The sequence below is a fragment of the Pelobates fuscus genome, chromosome 5, assembly GCF_036172605.1.
Source record: "Pelobates fuscus isolate aPelFus1 chromosome 5, aPelFus1.pri, whole genome shotgun sequence".
Lineage (NCBI taxonomy): Eukaryota > Metazoa > Chordata > Amphibia > Anura > Pelobatidae > Pelobates > Pelobates fuscus.
The window spans coordinates 281,671,341-281,696,134 of NC_086321.1; the positions used below are offsets into that span (position 1 = coordinate 281,671,341).

At 42.0% G+C, this 24,794-nt stretch overlaps 1 protein-coding gene across 2 annotated transcripts in view; it reads left to right on the plus strand.

Annotated features, from left to right (window-relative positions):
- Positions 1-7,090: 7,090 nt before the first annotated feature.
- Positions 7,091-24,794, plus strand: part of GTPBP3 (GTP binding protein 3, mitochondrial) — a 318,683-nt gene continuing 300,979 nt past the window's right edge. For both annotated transcript variants that reach the window (XR_010090896.1, XM_063455364.1), the window contains exons 1-3: positions 7,091-7,225; positions 18,328-18,566; positions 20,133-20,219. Coding sequence is in view for 1 of the 2 variants with exons in the window: in XM_063455364.1 (XP_063311434.1) it covers positions 7,098-7,225; positions 18,328-18,566; positions 20,133-20,219 (454 nt within the window). In the remaining variant the exon portion in view is untranslated. The remainder of the gene's footprint in view (positions 7,226-18,327; positions 18,567-20,132; positions 20,220-24,794) is intronic.

The following is a 24,794-nucleotide window of genomic DNA, read 5'->3' on the forward strand; positions in this document are numbered from 1 at the left end:
TCCTGGTGGCTTTACTGGTCCTTGTCTTGCATTATTTTTAGCACACGTTACACATCTTCGTACAATGGCCTGAGTCAAGTTGGACAATCTTGGTATGTAGAAATGTTTTCTGAGAGATTCCTCTGTGCTGTCTCTCCCAGAATGTGTCCCATTGTGATAGTTTTGGACAATTTCTACCGCTAGTGATGCTGGAATGACTATTCTTCCATCTTCTAACTGATAACATTTGTTCTCCAAATACTTTCCAGGTTCAGTCTTTAACCACTCCTCTTCTTGAGCTGTATAAACTGGAGTCCATTGAGACAGTGGAGTTGGTATAAGAGCAGCTATATGCCCCACATATTCCTGTCTTCCCGATTCAGCGGCATGCTTAGCTGCACTATCTGCCATCCGATTTCCTTTGATTACATCACCATCTCCTCTCAGATGCGCTCGACAATGTATGATACCGACTTCTTTCGGCTCCCACACTGCTTCCAATAGTTGTAGGATTTCAGCTGCGTACTTGATTTCTTTGCCTTCTGAATTCAATAGTCCTCTTTCTTTATACAAAGCTCCGTGGGCATGAGTGGTTAAAAACGCATATTTGGAGTCCGTGTAGATGTTCACTCTTAAACCTTCAGCCAATTGTAACGCTCGTGTCAGTGCTATCAATTCTGCCTTTTGTGCTGATGTTCCTTTCGCCAGTGGCCGAGCTTCTATCACCTTGTCAATTGTTGTTACTGCATATCCTGCATAGCGGATCCCTTCTTTCACGTAACTACTGCCGTCGGTGTAATATTGAACATCGGGGTTCTGGATGGGAAAATCACGAAGATCTGGTCTACTTGAAAATACTTCATCCATTACTTCCAAACAATCATGTTGACTTTCAGTAGGTTGTGGCAAAAGGGTAGCTGGATTTAAGGTGTTTACAGTCTCTAAATGCACTCTTGGGTTTTCACACAACATTGCTTGATACTTGGTCATACGGCTATTACTAAACCAATGATTTCCTTTGTAATCCAACAACGTCTGTACTGCATGTGGGACTCGTACATAAAGTTCTTGACCCAGAGTGAGTTTATCGGCTTCAGCTACTAGCAGGGCGGCTGCAGCTACGGCTCTTTGACAAGGTGGAAGTCCGCTGGCCACTGCATCCAGTTGCTTAGACATGTAGGCAACAGGTCTTTGCCATGATCCCAAGTACTGTGTCAATACTCCCACAGCCATTCTTCTTTGCTCATGTACATACAGGTAGAATGGTCGTATGTGATCAGGTAGACCTAATGCTGGGGCACTCATCAAAGCCTTCTTCACATCTTCAAATGCCGTTTGCTGTTCTTGAGTCCATAAGAAGGGGTCGTGCTCTGTACCTTTGATAGCTGCATACAGAGGTTTTGCCAGTATCGCGTAGCTGGGAATCCATATCCTACAGAAGCCTGCTGCCCCCAAGAATTCTCGCACTTGTCTTCTATTCTTGGGTATCGGTATTTGGCACACAGCTTCTTTTCTCTCTGGCCCCATAATTCTTTGACCTTCAGAGATATGGAATCCCAGATATTTGACAGTTGGCAAACACAACTGAGCCTTCTTTCTAGACACCTTGTATCCTGCCTTCCAGAGAATGTGTAGTAGATCGTGCGTTGCTTGCTGACATATTTCCTTTGTAACTGCTGCTATCAACAAGTCATCTACATACTGTAACAATACACACTCTCCTGGGATGGACTCGAAATCCAGTAGATCTTGACTTACAGCTGAACCAAATAGGGTAGGTGAATTTTTAAACCCTTGGGGCAGTCTTGTCCAGGTCATTTGGCGTTTCGAGCCCGTTACAGCGTTTTCCCATTGGAAAGCGAAGATACATTGACTTTCTGCGGCAATTCGGAGGCAAAAGAAGGCATCTTTGAGGTCTAAGACTGTAAAGTAAGTAGCCCCGCCCCGAATTAAAGCAATTGGATTGGGTACAACTGGATGTATACTAACAACCGCATCATTGACTGCTCTCAAGTCCTGCACAGGTCGATACTCATCTGTACCGGGCTTTTGAACAGGCAGCAATGGGGTGTTCCAGGGGGAAGTACAGAATTTTAGGATACCATACCGTATGAACTTATCCAGATAAGATTGGATGTTCTTCTTAGCCTTCTGCGGGATGTGATATTGTCTTAGGCTCACTGGATAAACCCCAAGTTTTAGTTCGATTTTAATAGGTGGAATATTGCGGGCCAGTCCTGGTGGGTTGTTCTCTGCCCAAACTCCTGGTATGTTGAATAAGGACTCATCACTCCTAGGGTTTTGGCTAGTCAACGCTGTATAAAGTCGCCACTCTTCTTCCTTTGGTACGGATAATGTCATAATACCTGAAGGTCCATTAAACTTTAAGGATGTTGTTCCATTTGGTAGGAACGTAATCTGCGCTTGTAATTTAGATAGCATATCACGTCCCAGCAATTGGACTGGACATTCAGGCATATAAAGGAATTGATGTTTTACTACGTGGCCTCCCAATGTACAGAGTCGACTTTTAAGAACCGGTTTTTCAGCACTTCTTCCAGTTGCTCCTATTACAGTAATAGTCCTTCCAGATGGAGGAGCAACTAGATTAGTCACCACTGAATGTTCAGCACCAGTGTCGATCATGAACGCACTCCTTTTTCCCCCTATTGATACATCGACCATAGGCTCCGCTCGACCAAGGGGGATGGAGCCCGGTCGGTATCAATAGTCCTCCATGACCGTGTCAGCCAATCCTACAAAGTCCCTACCTTCTCTATCGCGGGACCTTTGCGCTGCTGGAAAATACCTATCTTCCCTAACACTTCCTCTGTTCCCATTGCTCCCTCTATTACCATTACTCCCTCCGGGGCCTCCTCTACCTCTCGCTCTGCCTCTAAAGTTTCCGTAACCTGCCCTGGGTTGGTCTCTCTCGTACTGCTCTCTTTGTGGACACTCGTTCCTCCAATGCCCTTCTTCCTTGCAATACGCGCACTGATTCCTACTCAAAGGTTCCCTATTCCATCTACTATCGCCTCTATCTGGGCCCCGTCTATCTACGCCTGCGATCGCTACCGCTAACATATCTGCCTTTTTACGCATCTTGCGCTCTTCCTCTTTCTTACTTTCTGTTTCCCTGTTCATGTATACTTTATTCGCTACCTCCATTAGTTGGGTGATAGACATACCTGCAAACCCTTCTAACTTCTGTAGCTTGCGCTTAATATCTCCGTAAGCTTGGCTGACAAAGGCGGAGTTCACCATTCGGGAATTATCTGCGTCTTCCGGATTAAAGGGGGTATACAAGCGGTATGCCTCCAATAATCGGTCATAAAAGACACTGGGCGCTTCATCACTTTTCTGAATCACCTCAACTGTCTTCGACATATTAATGGCTTTCTTTCCTCCGGCTTTCATGCCAGCAATTATAGCGTCTCTATAGGCTCTGAGTTGAACCATATCAGCACCATTTACATTCCAGTCGGGATCGGTATTAGGATAATGTGTTGCGGCCCATGCTGCTGGATTGGCTTGATTCAAAGCACGGGCTTTATCCTCTAGCGCTTTAATGGCCGCTTGGTTAATCCTTGTCCTTTCCTCATTGTTAAACAAAGTCATTAATAACTGCTGGCAATCAGCCCATGTCGGGTTATGTGTCTGAACTATCGAGGTGAACAGATCAGTCATAGCTTGTGGTTTCTCAGTATACGAGGAATTGTGGGTCTTCCAATTCAAGAGATCGGTTGTCGTGAACGGGACATATACGAAGACTGGGTCAGCATGTGCCATTTGACCTGCGGCATCAATATAGGCTGACCCGGGATTCAGACGAAGAGGCATCTGATAATGTTTTAATTGTTGGGTACCGGTCAGTTGTCGGGTTAGTATGGGGCTACGTGGAGGGGCGTCAGTTAGAGGTTCCGGTCGGGGGGTAATAAAGCATGAGGATGTGGGAGTTTGGTTTTGGGAAAAGTTAGTAAAAAGAACACTTCGAGCCGAGCTAGAAGAAGCTTGACCGGAAGTCTGAAGTGGCGCCAAATCAGGATATTCAGATCTAATGGGGGTTGGCTCTGGTTCCGGAAGGGGAGATTTAGTACGAGAGGGGGTAGATTCTGTACTGGAGGAGGAAGCGGAAGTGGATGGGGGCAATGGGGGAAGGGGTGCAGGACTTCCTGCATTTGCGTCACTTCCTCTTAAAGGAAAGTAAGGGGGCGGCAAAGGGATCTCGGACTCAGGGGGCGTGTCCAAAATGGGCCTAACACCAGTCCTAGTGGACAAACAAGTCCTAGCCACCATGAGGCGACATTGCTCCTCGTGGCATGTCTGAATCCATTTTGGCAAGTCATTTACGGCCTGTCTCCAACAATCAATATAAGGAAACTGCCCGTAAAGTTCAGGCCTACCCGATACAGCCACGTGTAAGCGCTGTACCAGAGTTGGATCCAAACTGCCACATGGCGGCCATGCCGCAACCAAAGTAGGCCACTCCCTAGTACACAAAGTGACTAAAAGTACAGGAGACATTTTAACCCCAAAATCACATGTTTTGAATCCCTTTTTAAAATTCTTCACCATACAACCTAAGGGATCCGGAATCGTTGACTGCGACGCGCCCATACTTATCAATGGAACGTCGTTGACAACGAATACTATGCACGCGTACTATTCAACAGTCACACCCGTTTCCTCTGGCAACAGCACCACGTGGTACAGTTACCAAGTGAAATGTACACAATAACACAATAAACACTCAGGGAATTCCCGTACACACACAGCTGTTACACCAGTCACTAGATAATCAATATTATGCCCTTTGGCGAAACTATACAGTCACCCACGCTATAATTCTCTATATATGAATTACCCGTCTATAACACACCCCAGTAACATCGTCTTTTACAAATAGCGGTTACAGTACGGTTAGCATAGGTCAAAGCACAATTTAAGGTCACAATACAATTATTAGTGGTTATGGTGTTAAACATGCAATAGACGACAATGATTAGTACTTATATACAGTGTCAGTAAATATACAGGGTTATGGTACCGTGCACTATGATACAGCAACACACTATTAACACTCTCGCTAGACGGCTGAGCTCGCGCTATCTAACAAGATATACACTTTACTAAACAATCTTTAACACATTTACAATTCCCAACTAAACTATTGGCCAGTACCTTGAATGGACTACCTAAAACTATGTACACCCGTTTTGGTTAGCCACACTGCCCAAGCACCACATATAGCGAGCTAGAGGACCGAATTTACACAGGCGCCTCTTAGTCGATTACTATCAAAAATCTAGTGGGTTCCAAATTTACACGCCTTCCCACTTAGCCAAGATAGGTTGAGAGCTAGCGAACCGAATTTACACAGGCGCCGCTTAGTCTCCCGGTCCCTCCGACCTAGCGAACGTAATATACACCCTAGAACGCTAGTCTAGACAAGACACCGGTGTCCGGCTAGGGCTATTTACACAGGACCCCGCCTGACTAACCAAATCAAACGGTCTGACTAAAGAGCGTTCGATTGAGCGGTGCGCCTTCGCTCCTTCCCTCCGACAGAGGGGGCAGATTCCATACACAAATAACCCCTTATGGGCCTACCGCACAATCGGTATACCCCTAGTGGGTCTGCCGTCTAAAACAGCAGTTGTCTTACCTCCTCGTTCCTGAACCTGAGTTCACACTCATCGACGGGGACACCCCAGCACTTCTTACGTAGAGGCCGATGATCTCCTGGACAACAGACCAGTGGCGCCGAGACGAAGGGAGGTCCACGCAGAAGTTCAGGGGTGCAGCCGTAGAGAACGTGGGCAAAGATAGACCGTCTCACGCCTCTGCCTCTCAGCTACCGTTGAACGATGAGCTTCCCGGCCAATGCACCAAATGATACCGGAGAAACTGACGGAAGCAAAGCACAGAGAGATGGACACAGGTTTCTTCAGGAAGGAAGAGATTCTTTATTGGATCACCGATCGGGACTCAAAGGGACTAACGTCACCAAAATACAGCAAGTTCTGAGTCCCGGACAATAGTGCAGGCTCCTTATATAGACACATAACTCCTCCCATATTAAGCTCCACCCGCACATTCTCTTGACCAATCAATACAAATAAGAATTAACTTCCTGCTTGACCGCATGGCCTGTCCAGCACAATGGAGGAGGGGAATACTACATCCTGTATTCTTGCACATGCTCCGTACACTACTGATCGTATCTTGCCTCGTGCAACCAACTGATCGATACGTCAGCATATGCACGTACACATGCCACGTGGTAATCTCGGCCTACTAAATTTATTTTTACCGAGATTCCACCACAAAAGCAGATGGGTACCAGGTAGCTTTGGGCTGGGAGACCGGTCGCTTCTTCCGCCTGGTGTACACTAGGTTGCATGCTCTTGTCAGCATATCAAGTGAGCTTTTGTCGAGTCACGGACTGCAGAATAGGCTTGCTGGTAGATCGAGGGTCTGGTAAGTGGCTGGATTGTACACAGTTCGAGCTATCGGAGGCTGAAAGGTGCATTTATCATCAAGAATACAGAGGAGCTTGATCAAGACACGTCTCTCCTCCATGACAGTCAGGCCCAAGTCCCACTTTAATGAATGAATAACCCTCAACGTTAGTAAATACCCCATTCTTTAACCCCTTAAGGACCAAACTTCTGGAATAAAAGTGAATCATGACATGTCACACATGTCATGTGTCCTTAAGGGGTTAAAGTCTTTTACACATGGATAATATTCTAAGGCTGAAAGTGGTAGAAGGGTATGCCAATCACATTATATGGGGTTAAGGAGGTACCCCAGCTCTTTCTAAATGTATGATACAGATTTCTACCAGTTATCAATTCACTGCACATTCTTCACACCTCATGTTATACTACACACACTATATGATAATTAACCCCCTCCAGACCCCATGTCCCCATACACAGTATGAGCATTAAATTGTCTGAGTACGGCGGCCATTTTAATTGGTCCCGGGATTCACCCAACAGGATTCACCCAACATAGAGGTCAACCAATCACTGTCTGCGTTGAGGATCCACGCACATGCGCACTTGGGGACTCAATGCCAAACTCCAAACCCGGAAAAAGGGCAGGCGTGCATGCTTTACCCTGTGTGCTGCCGCAAGGGGAAGGTGTTATGCGGCTGTAAGTTAGAGGGGATGTATAAAGCAATAGCCAGGGTAGTTTCCCGAGCCGCCTTCGCCTTCAGGCATGGCCAGGCAGACATGTAAGTAGCGGATGCACCATATGTTTATTGTGTTGGGAAGGGGAGTGACATTGTCAACGTGCAATCCCATGGATAACTCCCAAGATAATTCTGTATAAACATATTAAAGGCTCTCATAGTAGTTCTGTATTTTATTCAGACAATTCCAGTATCGCATCACATTTCTTTTAGAGTCCTACAAACTCCCAGTTATAAAAAAAAAAAAAAAAATTATCCAGTTTTATTGTAGTAAAGACACGGATCTTTATTACACATGGGCATACATCTGGTAATCCATTGCAGTCTTTTTTTGCCATTATTTGCACCATTGATACTTTTTGACCTGTAAAAGAGAAAAAAAAAAATCACTTATTTTAACCTCCACTGGTAGGAATATTTCCACGGAGTGCAAGAATTAAAGCAACACTCCAAGCACTATATACAGTCACAAGATAAAATCCTGTGTGGTACCAGGAGCTACTGATATCCAGAGAGGGAGCAAGAGAAGAGAAAACAAAAAAACAGTGTGGGCAATGTAGATGAAAACAATCTAATATGATTGAGTTAAAAAAAAAAGTGTATATTTATTCAAAGAAACAAAATCCCAAAAACCTATATCCTAAAACACACAATAAATATTCTAGCAACAAATAGTATGAATACTAGAGGTCACAGCTCACAATCATTATTTTATTATTTATATAGCACCAGCAAAATTCCGTAGCGCTGTACAATGACATGTTTGACATGTAATTGTAACCAGACAAATGGACGCACAGGAACAGAGGGGTTGAGGGCCCTGCTCAATGAGCTTACATGCTAGAGGGAGTGGGGTATAGTGACACAGAGTGTAAGTAGGGGTAATGAAATAGGTTGCTCGAAAGGTTTTCACTGGGAACTTAGGTTATTTTTGACAGTTGCAGGAGAGGAGTCCTGAAAAGGTTCCACAGAAAAGGTGCAGCCCTGGAGAAATCTTGGAGGTAAGCATCAGTTGTGGGAGTACAGACAGAGGATAAAGAATCAATCTTTAAACCAAAAAGCAGTAGTAGCTAAAATGATAATACAAAATAGCAATTGCATATCCCACAAAGGAAACTGTATCAAATAATGAGTCCAGGGGTATTATCACTTGACTTATTATCATTTTAGCTATTACTGCTGTTTGCCCTCGTTTTTTTGTTTTTGTTTTTTTTCCTCTCTCTCGCTCTCCCTGGAAATTAGCTCCTGGTACCTCACAGGAGTTTATCTTGTGACTTATTCTTATTATTTACGTATTATTTTTGTATTTGATTTTTTTGGTGCCCTTTTTATACCAGTTTCTAGAGCAATATTTAGTGGATAATTCCTGTAGTCTACATTTGTCACCTAGGGACACTTTTCTTCCATACCTTGTGATGTGTTTAGTTTTTTACTCCAAGCACTATAACCACAGCAGCTTGCTTACAATGGGACGTGTCCGAGTGCTGTATTGACGGGAATAACCATTTATATTCATAGTGAGTGTTCCTTTAAAAACGCTATAATTGAAAGTGTCACTCAGCGCCCATATCTATCTTTATTGCACCAAAGGATGCAGAAAAGTGAATTTTATTTTTTAAATGGTGGGGTGAAGTATAGGTGGTTATCACTTTTATTAGCTTTGTATTATTATACACTTTTATTCTAACATAATTATAAATGATGAGGTCACTTGCAAGTGCTTACGTTGCTGGTAGCCAACAAATAAGTCAGTTGTGTTAGGTGTGCGCATGCAGCCTGTCAGTTTGTCGGCAACATTGGGTATTCTTTATGCCAGACACACAGGGTTAAAAGAACACTCTAGCATTAGAAATATAAATGTGTATTCCTAGCGATATAGTGTCCTAGTCACTATTTAGTGTTCTTGCACCCCTACAGAGTTAAAAAAAAAAAATGGTTATACTTATTTCCCCATTCTGCACTGCTCGATCCATTGCTAGCCTAGCCTTCTTGGCTGACATCATCAAAATGATTAGTGCTCATGGGCGGCAGTTAGATGATCTCTAGGAGACAATCTGATTTGAAATAGCTTTTCCTCAGAAGCACCTCTTACATAGTTACATACATAGCAGTCTAGGCTGCAAAAAGACTGAAGTCCATGTTCATCAAGTTCAAGCTTGAAACCCATTCTTTTATGCTGTTGATCCAAAAGAAGGCAAACAAACTTGTCCAATTATTCCATAAAATGGGAATAAATTCCCTCTTGACTCGATAATGGCAATCAGACTTCTCCTTGGATCAACAACCTGTTCACATACATATTAATTGTATTCTGTTTAGCCAAGCTTTTTTTTTTGTCTTTGTTTTTCCTTTTCCTATACCTCTTTAGGTAGAGAGTTCCACATCTTCGTACTGTAAATAACCCTTATCAGAGTGACACCTACTAGCATTTGAACCCTGCATTTTATTGAGTTGAAGTGGTCTGGATGCCATCAGGGCACCATTAAAACACACTCTATTATGGAAGTGACCCTTGTTTGTTGATTCATAAAAACATACAAAAAAAATAAAGGAACACTATAGCATTATGAATTCCTAGTGCTATAATGTCACTATTTAGGTTATTCTTCTCCCCTCCACCTGTAAAGAATATGAAAAAAAAAAAGTAGTTTACTCACCTTTTGTATCTTGCCACGATGCTCTCTTCACAGCTGACCAAGCATCCTTGGCGGAGATGATCAATCTGGATGAATTTAGCCAATCCAATGGTTTCCCATGGAAAGCATTGTGATACTAGTGTGGATGTGCAGCAAACACTACTGTCTTTTGCACGCTTTAGTGTTTATGTTGCCACGAGTGCCCTGGTGCTCCCTCATTTTTAATACAGTTTTAGGATATTTTGATTATGTGGTCCACTGGGCACTGCTTCCGCACAGCATTAAGTTGGTCGAAACATCCAGTTTGGAGCACCCCCGTTTTGTCCCAGACAATGAATTGGCCCAGTTATGAAATTATCCTGAGGTTTATGCACTTTATTGACAACAGAAAGGTCCGTTACAATATGACCAGCTGTTTGCCTCATTTTCAGCATAATTTCCCACTACGCTGAAAAATTTGTAAAGAATTTATACTACCAACAAAAATATTTTGATAAGTCCCTCCTAATAAAGTATAAGAGAAGACTGGGTTAAACATGTTTCCCATCTAAAAGATCTGGTTATGGAATTACATTTATATAACATTTATGAAAGTGGCACTGGAAATGTATACACCTTCCGTGTGCATGAGAGAAAGGACAGCTTCTTTGATCTCCTAGGTTGCCCAGATATTATAGGGACAAGTGGGAATTTTGTCTGGGAACTCATCGCCCCTTGTTAAATAGAGGGTATCAACTGTATATAAAGAGTTTGTATAACAGCCCCCCACTGTTACTGCACTGTTTTGAGACTGTGGCATTAGTAGAAAGAGTTGTACAAGTTTGCCAAATTGCCTAGTTTAAAAACTATATTATTTTATTATATAAAATTAAAAGGGAAAGAAACAGCTGCTCTGTGCGAGGAAGAATTTTTGGCACTGAAGTACAAAGGCAAAAAGGGTGCATTCATCCTAACCACCATCCAGGATTACCACATTCGTAGGGTCGCATTGTCGGGAAACCAGACGCATGCTCGTTTGCGTACAGCAGTAGAACAGGCACATATGTGGGGAGGGGGTTAGTCCTGTCTGATCAACTGTTGCAGCCACTAATCCTGCATAAATGCCTGTGCATGGTACCAAAAAAATAGTGAAAGGTACATTTTTAACATTTCAACTTCAGCTAATTTCTGGGCTGCTTAATTAGTGACACATTGGGGGACCATCAGTTGATCTTGAGAATGGAAGAATTGGGGAAGCTCATTTCTGCTACAGAATTCCTCCAACATGCCCAAAAAAGTATCACAGAAAAGATGCAGAGTACATTCTCAAAGGGTCAGAAGAACGGAAACCAGTGTTTATTGTCCTGAGTGCCCCTTTCAACCTGGCCTTTGCATCGAGATTTGCTTCAAGGTATATCGCACACAAAGTGAGTAAGATAGAAGTTATGGGGCACAATTTTATTTGTCATGTGAATATATCCATCTTAAAGCAATTTCATAGTTTTTATTTAATTGTTTGGTTGAAATTCTGCTTAAAAGTTAAAATTCTGTGGAAGTTCAGGGCTGAGGAGGCTTAAAAAAATTCTGACTGCTAAATTGGATGTATTTTTATTTTATAACATTGTGATTTTAGTGTAAAAAGGCTTACAAAATTCTGAGAGCAGACTCCGAGGCGACCGTGCCTCAGAGTTTGATGTAGCTGAATACTGTGATTAATTTTTACCTGATTCTGCTGGTCCTTCAGCAGAACATGATTCCCTTAGCGTTGCTAGTGGTGCAAATGATTGATCATTTTACATCAAATATTACCTCCTTTCACAGCAAATAGTATTATTCATTATGTGAGTAATTTGCAATAACGAGCTGCTAGAATGAGACATAGACCCAGCATCAACTTTAGAAAAATATGAAATTGATATGTCTCAAACTTTCCATTTCAGCATCCACATATACCATGGTGTATGTACTTTAAAGGGTCACTATAGTCTCCAGAGCAAATACAGATTAATGTAGTTGTTCTGGTGTGTATAATAGCCTCCTTCAGGCATTTTCATGTAAACACTGCCTTTTCAGAGAAAAGGCAATGTTTACATTGCCCCTAGGGACACCCAAGTGGCCACTCCTTAGATGGCCACTAGAGGGGCTTCCTTGCTCAGGGCTGCACAGTAAGCAGCCCTGCCGTTTAGCGTCTCCATGCTCTGCATGGAGACGCTGAATTTTCCTCCTAGAGATGCATCTCTATGAGGAGGTCCTGATTGGCCAAAACGGCATCTGGCCCTGCCCCATGCCAATTTTAGCCAATGGACTGGCTAAAAATAGGCCATTTTGATGATGTCACAAAGAGGGGGTGGAACCAGCACCGGCGAATCAGCATGGCACTGGAAATAAGGTGAGTTTTAAACGTTTATAGGGGGCTAAGGGGGGGCAAGCCACCTAAATGGTGGGTTTAGCACTATAGGGTCAGGAATAAATGTTTGTGTTCCTGACCCTATAGTGATCCTTTAAGAATGCTTCAAAATTACCTAGATTCAAAGTAAACAAAAAAAAATTAATTGCATAGCTGTGGCTCAAATGTAACCCATGATACGGTTCCAAATATGCCAATTGAGATACTCTGGGATGCCTTCTTTAAGGAATTGTACACCCTTGAGGGGTCGTTGCACTAGGAACCTGATAGAATGCTCCATAATGAGACCTTGTTCCAGCATAAATATTTACAGTTAGAAAAAAATAAATCAACTGGAATGCTGCGTCTCAAATTTGGCAAAAATAAAATAGTAATTCCTGGCAAAAATAAGTGTATGCATTCAATGTTTATGTATAGTTAGTGTATAGGATAAGGCTCTGTGTGTGTTTTATAAATTTGTGCACAGACTGTTTCTTCCATCCCAGTAATTCAAATATATTTTGAGAAATATTGCAACCAACTGATTTTTTTACTCCTCAAAGTTGTATTTGAAACAAATTGGCATTCAGAGCCGTGGCTCATGAGATTTGTCAAGCCCCATTTTACTTTTCATAAATTAAATATCTCTGGTATTATCAGCCCCGTCTTACCTCCAGGACGGAATGTTTAACTTCAAATGCAGACGGAGTGAATTGTTTGACTTACCCATCAGCAGGGAAATTGTGTAATGTCTCTGGCGCTAAGCCTTTTTAATGTTCTCCAGTTGGATGTAGGGTTGAGATTAAGGAAAACGATGCTTCAGTGAAATGTTAAGGAAATCTCTTTCAAGGCTTAAGGACACAGATAAGCATTTGAATGTGTAAATTTTCCCCAGTGGAAGATTAATCCTTTTAAGAGTTTGAGCAGTCTGCTGAATCCCGGAGATTTAAACATTGAAACTTGCTAGCTGGTTATGCAGGCACAAGGAGCAACTTCGTGTAGTATTAAGGTTAATGCAGGCAGGAATGGGTTGTCTGCCAAATCAGAGAAAAATTGAGTGACCTGAAATTGGTGCATCTTTAAATAGAACACATGTAAAAGGGGGGTGGGGTTAAAGAGACACTTCACTGCCCCCCAAATAAAATAAAATCAATGTTTAGTAGATATAACCCAAATGAAAACATGCATGCATTTAATTTATTTTTATTTTGTAATTGGGGGTATATATCTAAAATCAGTTGGCAAATTCGGTAGATCCTTTGTCTGCTGCCTTTGCAAGCCCTCCTCTTCTTACACCGCCCAGACTTTCTGTGGCTGTCCAATCACAGACTTCCCAATGCAACTCAATAAGAATTCTTAAATCCGGTGCGCTGGACAACTGCTGAGTTTAGCTAGCAGTGAGCTAAACAACCAGAAAGTAACCGGATCGGTTGTCTGATTAACAGCCAGGGGGTTAGCAAGGTTAAAGGATCACTATAGGGTCAGGAACACAAACATGTATTCCTCACCCGATAGTGTTAAAATCACCATCTAGCCACCCTGGGCCCCTCATGCTTCCATAAATATAGCAAAATCTTACTTGAAAAACAAGCAGTCTGCTGACATTATCAGAAGTGGTAGCCTGATCCAATCACAATGCTTCCCCATAGGATTGGCTGAGACTGACAAAGAGGCAGATCAGGGGCAGAGCCAGCATGATTCAAACACAGCCCTGGCCAATCAGCATCTCCTCATAGAGATGAATTGAATCAATGAATCTCTATGAGGAAAGTTCAGTGTCTGCATGCAGAGGGAGGAGATACTGAATGTTTGGATGCATTTTAGGCAGCCATGACCCAGTAAGGATCTCTAACAGCCATCGGAGGAGTGGCCATTGAAGTTATCACTAGGCTGTAATGTAAACACTGCATTTTCTCTGAAAATACAGTGTTTACAGCAAAAAGCCTGAAGGTAATGATTCTACTCACCAGAACAAATTCAATAAGCTGTAGTTGTTCTGGTGACTATAGTGTCCCTTTAATGTCTGTATTTTTTTGTTGAAATCTGCACTTTTTGTAATTGACACACAATTCACACTTAAAACAACATATAGTGTAGAAGTTGCATGGAGTGTTGGGTAACAGCAGGATGAAAGATAATCCTCTCTATTTTCAACCTTTTAAGAGATACGGCAGGGTTATTGGTACTAAATGTCCCTTTTTAAATGAACTTAAAACCCGGCCGCCCTGCGACCCAGGTATGTAGGTCACTGGGCCAGCCTCTTCTGCTGGGGGGCCCAGGAGCTGGCCACCTCCGGGCCCCCCTCAGGCTGGCCCTGCTGTCACCCAGCTGGCTGGCGGGCGCGCGAGGGAGCACTGTCCCCTGGGTGCTCCCTCTTCAGCTCCCTCGCGCACCGCACTGAAACCGGAGCCGGAAGATGACGTCATCTTCCGGCTCCGGCATCAGTACGCGGCGCGCGAGGGAGCTGAAGAGGGAGCACCCAGGGGACAGTGCTCCCTCGCGCGCCCGCCAGCCAGCCGGGTGACAGCCTGGCCAGCAAACACCACTGGACCCCAGGGAATCCCCCCAGCTCTCCCACAGGTAAGGAGGCTGGGGGGATTAAAAAAAAAAAAAAACGTGTGTGAGTGTGTGTGTTAGTGAGTGTGTGTGTTAGTGAGTGTGTGTGTTAGTGAGTGTGTGTGTTAGTGAGTGTGTGTGTTAGTGAGTGTGTGTTAGTGAGTGTGTGTGTTAGTGAGTGTGTGTGTTAGTGAGTGTGTGTGTTAGTGAGTGTTAGTGAGTGTGTGTGTTAGTGAGTGTGTGTGTGTTAGTGAGTGTGTGTGTGTTAGTGAGTGTGTGTGTGTTAGTGAGTGTGTTAGTGTTAGTGAGTGTGTTAGTGTTAGTGAGTGTGTTAGTGTTAGTGAGTGTGTTAGTGAGTGTGTTAGTGAGTGTGTTAGTGAGTGTGTTAGTGAGTGTGTTAGTGAGTGTGTTAGTGAGTGTGTTAGTGAGTGTGTTAGTGAGTGTGTTAGTGAGTGTGTTAGTGAGTGTGTTAGTGAGTGTGTTAGTGAGTGTGTGTGTTAGTGAGTGTGTGTGTTAGTGAGTGTGTGTGTGTGTTAGTGAGTGAGTGTGTGTGTTAGTGAGTGAGTGTGTTTGTGTTAGTGAGTGAGTGTGTTTGTGTTAGTGTTAGTGAGTGTGTGTGTGTTAGTGTTAGTGAGTGTGTGTGTGTTAGTGTTAGTGAGTGTGTGTGTGTTAGTGTTAGTGAGAGTGTGTTGGTGAGTGTGTGTGTCTGTTACTGAGTATGTTTGTGTGCGTCTGTCACTGAGTGTGTGTCTGTCAGTAAATGTGTGCGTCTGTTCATGAGAGTGTGTGTGTGTCTTAAGCACTTACCTTTCTCCAGCGCCGGACTCCCTTAACGCTGGGGATCTCTCCGTCCCCATCCGCCTCTCAGCTCCGAATGCACATGCGTGGCAAGAGCCACGCGCGCATTCAAACCACCCATAGGAAAGCATTACTCAATGCTTTCCTATGGACGTTCAGCGTCTTCTCACTGTGATTTTCACAGTGAGAATCGCAGAAAATCCTCTAGCGGCTGTCAATGAGACTCTGAAACTGCTATGTTTTCAGCTGCAGGGATAAAACTAGAGACCTGGCACCCAGACCACTTCATTGAGATGATGTGATCTGGGTGTCTGTAGTGGTCCTTTAAGTGTATGTGTTTATGCATGCACTGGCATACATACCGCGGTCGCACGGGTCGCAGCCCTGCGACCAGGTGCCCGCCGCCATGTGTTGCGGCCCCAGCCTGCGCAGAGTAAGCGCTCGCGCGGGGAGAGGGGGGGAGGGGGGGAGGGGGGGGGCCCCGGATCAGTTTTCGCACTGGGGCCCCATGGGTTGTGTGTACGCCACTGACTGGAAAGTATTAATGTCTGAGCATGCCAAAGTGTAATAATACTCAATTCCTACCCAAAGACCTACCATCTACTAAATCGTCAACCGATTTAAAAAAAAAAAAAAAAAAAAAGCAGAGAAACTAAGCACGTCTGGTATCTGACATTTGGACATTTGGAAATTTTTAAGGAGAGGTCTTTCAGATTCAAATTATTATATGATGGTCCTGACATGTTATTTATCGTGACTAGGTTAAGGAGTGTCCTGTGCTTTAAAAAAAATGGCTTTATACATTTTGTTTGTTGGTTCTTTAGTTTAAGGAACAGTATAGCATTGACTATACAAATATATATTCCTAACGCTATAGTGCTCTCGTCACCGTTTTTAGGTGACTGGACCAGCATTGCCAGGGTTAAAAAAGAGGATTCTACTTACCTTGTCATCCTTGCAGTGCAATTTCCTCAGTGAAACTCCGCCTCTCTGACTGAGATAATTAAGATCGATGATCACAGCCAATCCATTGACTTCCCATAGGAAAGCATTAAGTTAGGGGAAGAGCCTCGATTGGCTGTTAGGAAGACAGCCACACTAGGGGTGTTTAACCCTGCAGTGTAAACAGTTTACATTGCAGGGAAACTACAGGACCACTGTACCCAGAACACCTAATTGAGATTAAGTGGTCTAAGTGACTTTAGTGGTCCTTTAATTGGTAATCCGCCTTTTAAATTTTGCCAAAAGATAACTAGTGTGTGTAATCTATATTATATTATATTTGTGTGTGTGTGTGTGTGTGTGTGTGTGTATGTATATATGTATGTATGTATGTGTATATATAATATATATATATATATATATATATAGTAAGAAACAGGAGCACTCGCTTGGATTTTGCAAAGGTGTATTAATAGTTAAATCACAAATCAAACATCAACGTTTCGACCCTTCAGGGTCTTTATTGATAAAGACCCTGAAGGGTCGAAACGTTGATGTTTGATTTGTGATTTAACTATTAATACACCTTTACAAAATCCAAGCGAGTGCTCCTGTTTCTTACCTTTTATATCTACTGGCCTGGAGGCACCCTGGTAATATATATTTTTCAGATCATATACTTTTTTTTGGGTCGAGTGCCAGAGTCTGGTCTGTTATATATATATATATATATATATATATATATATATATATATATATATATATATATATATATATATATATATATATATATATATATATATATATATATATATATATATATATATATATAAATATCTCAATGCAATACATTGACAGTGTCAGCATATATTTGTATATAAAAACTATTTTCTTGTCTCAACTTGCACATGTTTATCTGAACAGAAAGTAGTTTTTTTTTTATTTCTTTTTATTTTGCCATATGAGATGATAAAAAAAAAAAAAGCCAAGGATATCATTAAACTGGCAAAGTGTTTACATCTGTTGGGGAAAAAAAAACTCCCATATTGCAGTTCTATTTATGTTGTCCAGTCTCAGGAGACAAAGGTCTTCTTTTTCTGTACTTTGTGACGTCTCCTTTTCTCAATGAGCATTTTCTGATTCCTTAATAAAGCTCCAGTAAAGCCATACCTTGTTGTTTTGTAGTGGCACTTTTCCCAGTTTCTTTCTTGCGAGACAACCAACTTGTTTTGCTCCTCAGAAGAATTATATAGAATATGATGGATATCACGACTTCTCCCTTCTCACCTAGCCCAAAGAAACGAGTACCAGCATTTTACGCTAGTACGTAACCTGCAGGACTCTTTACCGAACTGCCCTCTCCCCTATCACTGAATATCGGCAGCAGACCTCTTAACATACCTCCCTCTCTGAAAGACAATATGATAATATGATGAAACACTAAAGTGGCATGCCAACACAAGAATCTGACACTTGCTGTCTTCAACTAAACTTAATTTGTGCTATATATTAATATTAAGTAGTTGATTATTGTAATGTTTCTGAGCATAGTGTCAGTGAGCAGCCTGGAAAATGTAGTCAAAGTATCTCTAGTACAGTAGACAAATATAGTTTCATGTTTTTACATGGCTTACAAGAAAAGTAAAAACACGGAACAATATTCAGATGAATCAATTATATGATAGTTATTTTCTTAAGTTGTGAAATGAATTACCATCTATAAGGGACGTTTTTGTTTTCCTGTTAATTCTATAGTTCGATAATAATATTAGATGGGATATCACAAAATAGAAATAAAATGTGTTCTAATGCATTCCTGTATAGCACTATTTTGCTTTGTTTTGTAGTCGGACTAAGAAATGGAGACATCGAGGTGTGGTAAGGGACACTATATTTGCTTTATCTTCGGGGTACGGAAAGTGTGGTGTGTCTGTGATCCGTACCAGTGGCCCTGCAAGTGGGGAGGCGCTAAAGCTTCTGACAGGATGGCCAGAACTTCCTACACCCCGGAAGGTTATATTGGCAGCAATCTCTTGTCCCAACTCTGGAGAGCTACTGGACAGGGGACTGGTAGTGTGGTTTTCAGGTGAGGACAAAATTTATTTTTAATGGCAGTATGGGGGAGTCTCTTAAGTAGTACATGTCATGCAGTAATGGTATGGGTGGCACTTTATGTATCACAATATTCATCAGTATACTGAGCGTTTCAAAACTATATTTGGGATTTGATTTTCACATTTAATTTCTAACTTTTACCTTTATGCCATCAGCATAAAGGGAAAATCTATGAGTAATATTGTGGGTGTCTTGCTCCCACACTGCAGAGTAGTATAGAACCCCATAATCCTTACTTTGCATTTGGGGGTTAGCATATGCTAAGTGTGTTTAGACCCCAGTATGTACATGAAAACCACAGCTGATTAACCATATTGTTGTTTTGTGTTGAAATATCTGAATCCATGTTGGGCTGGCTAGTTTAAAACAGATTATGTTATGCAATTTAAAGGGACTCTGGTAGGTTTAACCTCACCTCTGCCTCCGGTGTTAAAGGACCACTATAGGCACCCAGACCACTTCAGCTTAATGAAGTGGTCTGGGTGCCAGGTCCAGCTAGGGATAACCCTGCCTGCTGTAAACATAGCAGTTTCAGAGAAACTGTTATGTTTACCTATGGGTTAATCCAGCCTCTAGTGGCTGTCTCACTGAAACTCAAACAGCTGGAGGAGCATGCTATATATTTAGGGGGAGCCTGGGTGGGCAGAAAAAATGCAGTGCTTCACTGAGTTTGAGTGTGAAGTGAGGCCTGACTACAAATCATCGTTTAGGTTATAATCGTTGTGTCTTTTGGCGCAGTCTCCCCATTTTTTACTAGTTTGACAAAAGGTAGGGTTTTCCCACACCTAAATCCTGGGCATCTCTGATATAAGTTTACTTCCATATTTCCATGCAAATCTGTCTAAGATATGAGGCATACCTACCTCTGTGTTCACAGCCTATGATTATTGTCCAAATTAGAGTGACAGTGATTTACCTTAGTGACAGCAAAATGACCATGTTTAGGATGAATTGCACCATAACCATTTAATTAAAATGGCACTATAGGCACCCAGCCTACTACATCTCATTGAAGTGGTCTGGGTGCAGTATCCCTGTTCCTGTAGCCATGCAGTGTAAAATATTGCAGTTTCAGAGAAACTACCCATTATTTGACAGGCTCTACAAAATGTGGCCCCTTATCAAATTCCTGTATAACAAATGTTCCCAAAATTATATCCCAGAACAAAAAACATTTTGTATTGACGAATCCCTAATGAAATTTAAAGGTGGACTGCTTTTCAAATAAGATATCCCATCAAAGCAGTGACAGTATGGCTTAAAATTTTAATAAATTGTGTGAATCCTCCACTGGCTTTACATGGGCCTTGTGGATTAAGGGAAGGATAGCCAATCTCGAGACCCACCAAGGTGTTATCCTGGTGGTAATTTGTAACCGCTACAGCTATTTACTAACGAGCCCGAAGTGTGTAATACACCATACATTTCACGACATGTAGTAATGTCATAATGTATGTTCACCTGCTGCTAAATGTTTTCTGCATGCTGTCTATAAATAAAACCTAATGCTTGGAGTGACGCATCTTATATTTCCCAGGTCCTCGCAGTTTCACGGGAGAGGATTGCTGTGAATATCATGTGCATGGAGGTCCAGCTGTGGTTAGGGGAGTACTACATGCCCTGGGTGAGCTTCTCATTAAAGTGAAATACTATAGTTTAAAAGAAAAAAAAGTGTGCAAGTACAATTGGCATTCACACTGTTGTTCATGTAACTCAGAAATGAGCGTATTAAAGTTCAAACTGCAAAATTAAGGCGACAGTTGCCAGGTCGTGAATGTAGCTGAGCTGGAGAAATGTTCCATGTAATAATTTTTTCTTTTTCTTTCTTTACTAATATGTGGTATAAGCATTATACGGATTGTGTTTATGAATAGACTTATTTTGAATTTAAATGAAAACGTGTACAGTAATGTGTAAACATTTTAGACATGTCTTCAAATGTGCAGTAAAGGAAGAATGCACTAAAAAATAAAATCTTTAATAGTATATATATTTTTTTATCTGTTAACAAAATGCAAAGTCAGTGAACAGAAATTAAACCTAAATCAAATTAATATTTGGTATGCCCATCCTTTGCCTTCAAAACCGCATCAGTTCAGCACAACATCTAGATATACTTGCAGTATAAGTCAGGGATTTTGTAGGTATATAGTCAGGTGCGTGATTAAACAAAAATACCAAACTTCTGATAATGATCGTCAATATAATATATAGGTTGAAACACAATAATGGAGTGAAACAGCTGTGTAGGAGGAATATAGCTGGGCGAGAAACAAATACATTCTAACAGTGGGGATGCTGAAGTTGCAAAAGTCATGTACCTTGGCAAGACAGAGGACCGCAACAAGATTATAGTTCTGTTCTATCAATAAGTGTTTCCCAGGCAAACATTTCATGGCAGACAGGGTCTTCTAGATGTGTTGCTCAAGCTCTTCTGAAGAAGCACAAAGAAACAAACAATGTTGAGAACCATTGACGCAGTGTGGTCGGCCAAGGCAACTTAGTGCAGCAGGTGTATGTCACATCATGCTTACTTCCTTTTGCATTCAGAAGATGTCCAGCACCACCATCAGCAGTGGAACTCTGGTAAACCCACTTATTGTCCAGAAGGGTTTGGTCAGAAGTGGTCTAAATGGAAGACTTGTGGCTGAAAATCCACGCCCCCAACAAGGCCATATGACCATGCATGTAAACACAGGAACTGGAATGCAGAAAAATAGCAGCATTGAATTGCATTTAAACTATGTGGCCTTGGAAGAAGGCATTTAGTTCACTAAAGTTCTGGATAGTGGTACAAGAGTGAGTGTTTACAGGGAATAGTGAAAAGGGGGAGGACTTTCAAAGGCTGCAGAAAGTGGTCCTTTAATGTCCACTCTGAAGGGCCACTCAACACCCTTTAAAATGGGAGATGGGCACTTTTATTATTAAATAATGAAACGCCACCTGGCTGTCAATCGGCCTTGGAGGTTGCTTCCACTACTACCACACATTCCTACTCACAGACCTTTGATCAGACCAACCTTCATGCTGAAGGGCGCATGTGAGGAAAGCTTCAGAGGCTTCTCAATGAGCAGTTTCATAGGTTATTTCCCCGTGAAGAGGCTGAAAATCTCTTCCAAGGAAAAAGTCTCTGGGTTGCAATTCATAAGAACTGCAGCTTTTGCAAGCTCTTTTAATATACCAAAAACGAATACATGCATAAAAATATGTGCATGTATTCATTTGGGGTAGTTCTACTAAATGGTGATTTCATAAACATAAAATCTTCAGGTAAGTATAACTTGCCTTCCCCATGGCCTCTGGACAAATTATGAAAAGACCCCAGATGGTGACAGTCCTTCTGGAAATCTTATCCCTTTTTATCTTCTAGATAAAGAGTTCCTGAAAAGACCATCCGTAAATGTCTGTGGATTTGCCATTAGCAAGTTGTAGACTATTAGTAAAGCTTTCAAATATATTATTACACATCATATTGAATTCCACTTCCTTTGTGTCAAAATCAGGCTTTTATTTGAAATTTAAGATGTGGGTAGCTTATTATTATTATTATTAATATTATTATTATACTTTTTTTTTTTACAATACTGGATGTGAGGTGTCTGTGTTGTGTTAATGCCATTGAAACCGTCTTTAAATTGTGTTCTCTTCTATCTAGATTTGTTATTCAATTTTAGTGGAATTGCAAACGCAAAGCAGCTGTGTTATAGTGATCATTACTTCTGTAAACATACATACCACAGAACTATTTATAATTCCATGTGGTCATCTGCCTCCTTTTGTAAACATTACATTACCATTCCAGTAACTAACTGCTGACTGACCTAAATGGTGTTGGAGCCATTTCTGCAGATGTAATTGCCTCTTTAGCAAGATGGCACTGTCATAAGAGTGTCTTGTTTTTTACTTTGTTGACACAGCTGCATTGCAGATGTTATTGCGTACTTCTACAAATACATATGTGTTTATATCCTTGGACCTGTAAAATCCCAAAACCCAGGTAAGATACACATTGGGTGGCATTACTATAGTTACAGGGATGAAGCATAATGAAAATCTGCAACCTTGTGTGTATGTGAAAAATATATATGTACACTGCATTCAGAAAGTTTTCATACCTCCTTCTTTATTTATTTTAATTCTTTATTTACAAGTGCAGGCAGACAAGCTTTTCTTACAGCCTCATATAGTGGCAATATATTCATAGACAAAATAATGATCTAATATATCAAAATGAATGTTGTGATACATGGGAAAACAAGAAACCATAAACAAAATATTCACGGTGTGTATCGATCATGTATAAATGAAAATTGTCTCCTGACTCAAAAGGAATTTAATACATTTTATCAACAAACTGAATAAACTTTCCCACCCAAAACGAAAATAAATAACAATGTGGGAGGGTGGAGGGAATCTTTCTGCCATGAGTACCATTTCCAGACATCTACAGGCAATACCCATTCAACATTTTATCTCTCTTCATACTCCTCCCACGGCCGTCAGACTTTGGTAAAGGTAATCATTGTGTTTTTACACCTGGCCGGCAAGTTTATCCATTAGGTAATTATCTTTGCTTTTTAAAATAGCACTGTCTACTTTAGGTATGTCATATATTGAGCCAGGTCTGCACTAATGTGAGTCTTGCTACCAATATTATCTTGTTTAATAATTTCTGTTCACTTGAGGTCAAGCCCTCAGTAGGTTTAGCCAGCACAAAAGACCATTGTTCAGTGCCTCTGTGCATTACATCTTTTAGTAGGTCTCCAATCATAATTCAGAACCATACTACTTCTGGGCATGTCCGCCACATGTAGGTGCCTTTTTGGCCACATCATCTCCAACACTCGCCTTAAGGGGAACTGCCCATGTGGAATTGCTTGACTGGGGTGGTATACCACCTAGTCAAAGTTTAAAAAAAAAAAAAAAAAAAATTAATTTATTTTTTCTTGGAGTGTCACACAAATTAAAGTCTTTGCGCAGCCTCCCAGATATCCTTGCAGTCACCTGCCTTCAGCTTCTGTTGCAGATCAGTTTCCCACCGGTCAAAATATTTCAAGTTCCCCTCCTCCACCTTGGGTGCTGAGCTGAGCATAGACCGTAGTGATTAATCCTTTATGTGGAGTTTCAACACAGCCGTTCAAAAAAAAAAAAGTCATAGTGAAAGGCAGCTGCCCACTTCACCTTTTTGTCATGTGCAAAGTCTCTCAACTGTATGTACCTGAAATGGTCCACTGTAGTCAGTGTTGTGACTAGCCCTGGCTAACATAGTGTGTGCGTTTTGTTGGATTTTTCAAAAGAGAGTTGTTTGGACCAGATGACATCCCTGCTCACCTCCACGAGGGCCAGGTCATGGAGAAAGTTTTGTAGTTCCTTGAGTTCTGCAAGTTTACTGGTAGTAAGAGATTGCTCATGATGCATTTCTGTCTTCCGAAGTTCTTTTTAAAGCTCAAGTGATCTTGCATCCATTTGTATACATGAATGAGGGGGGGAGGGGGGGGATGAGGGGGGGAGAAAGAGATGGTATATTCTGTGGATGAACTATTGTTCTGTCAAACTGTTCCTGGTAATGGGCCCTCCGGACACTGATGGGCCCTCTCCAGAGTCTGGGACCCAGAGCGCTCTGGGGGCCCAGCCCAGCGTGATATGCATCACTCAACAGGGGCTTGGTCAGGTGCCAGACCCTTTTGATGTCGGCAGTAACAGCACTTCCTCCCAGCTATAAGGACTGCACACTGCAAGAGGGAGGAAGCACAGGGGGCAGGGGGGAGAAATGAGTGAGCTGCTGCCACACATCTGCCTCAGCCAGCACCTCAATCAAGCCACCCTCCTACAGACAATGATAAGCTAACAGGAGGGTGGCAATTAAATGATCGCACACATATAGAGTTTGTGTCACTGTGTGTATCTGTCTGTCAGTCAGTGTATCTCAGTATGTTTGTAAGTGGGTGTAACTGTATATGTGTGTGTGTGTGCATCTGTATGTCTATCTGTATGAATGTGTGTAATTGCGCTGGTGTACTGGGAGGAATGGAAGGGAACTGTAACTACTTTCTCCCAGTGCTGAGGCTGCGCAGGGGAATGGCAAGCTGGCAGATCACTAGGTAAAGATGGCTCTGCTCCCATTCTGCAGAGATGGCCACCCACGCATTCCCCTGCGTGGCTTCAGTGCCAGGAAGAAGTACTTCATCCCAGCGCACAG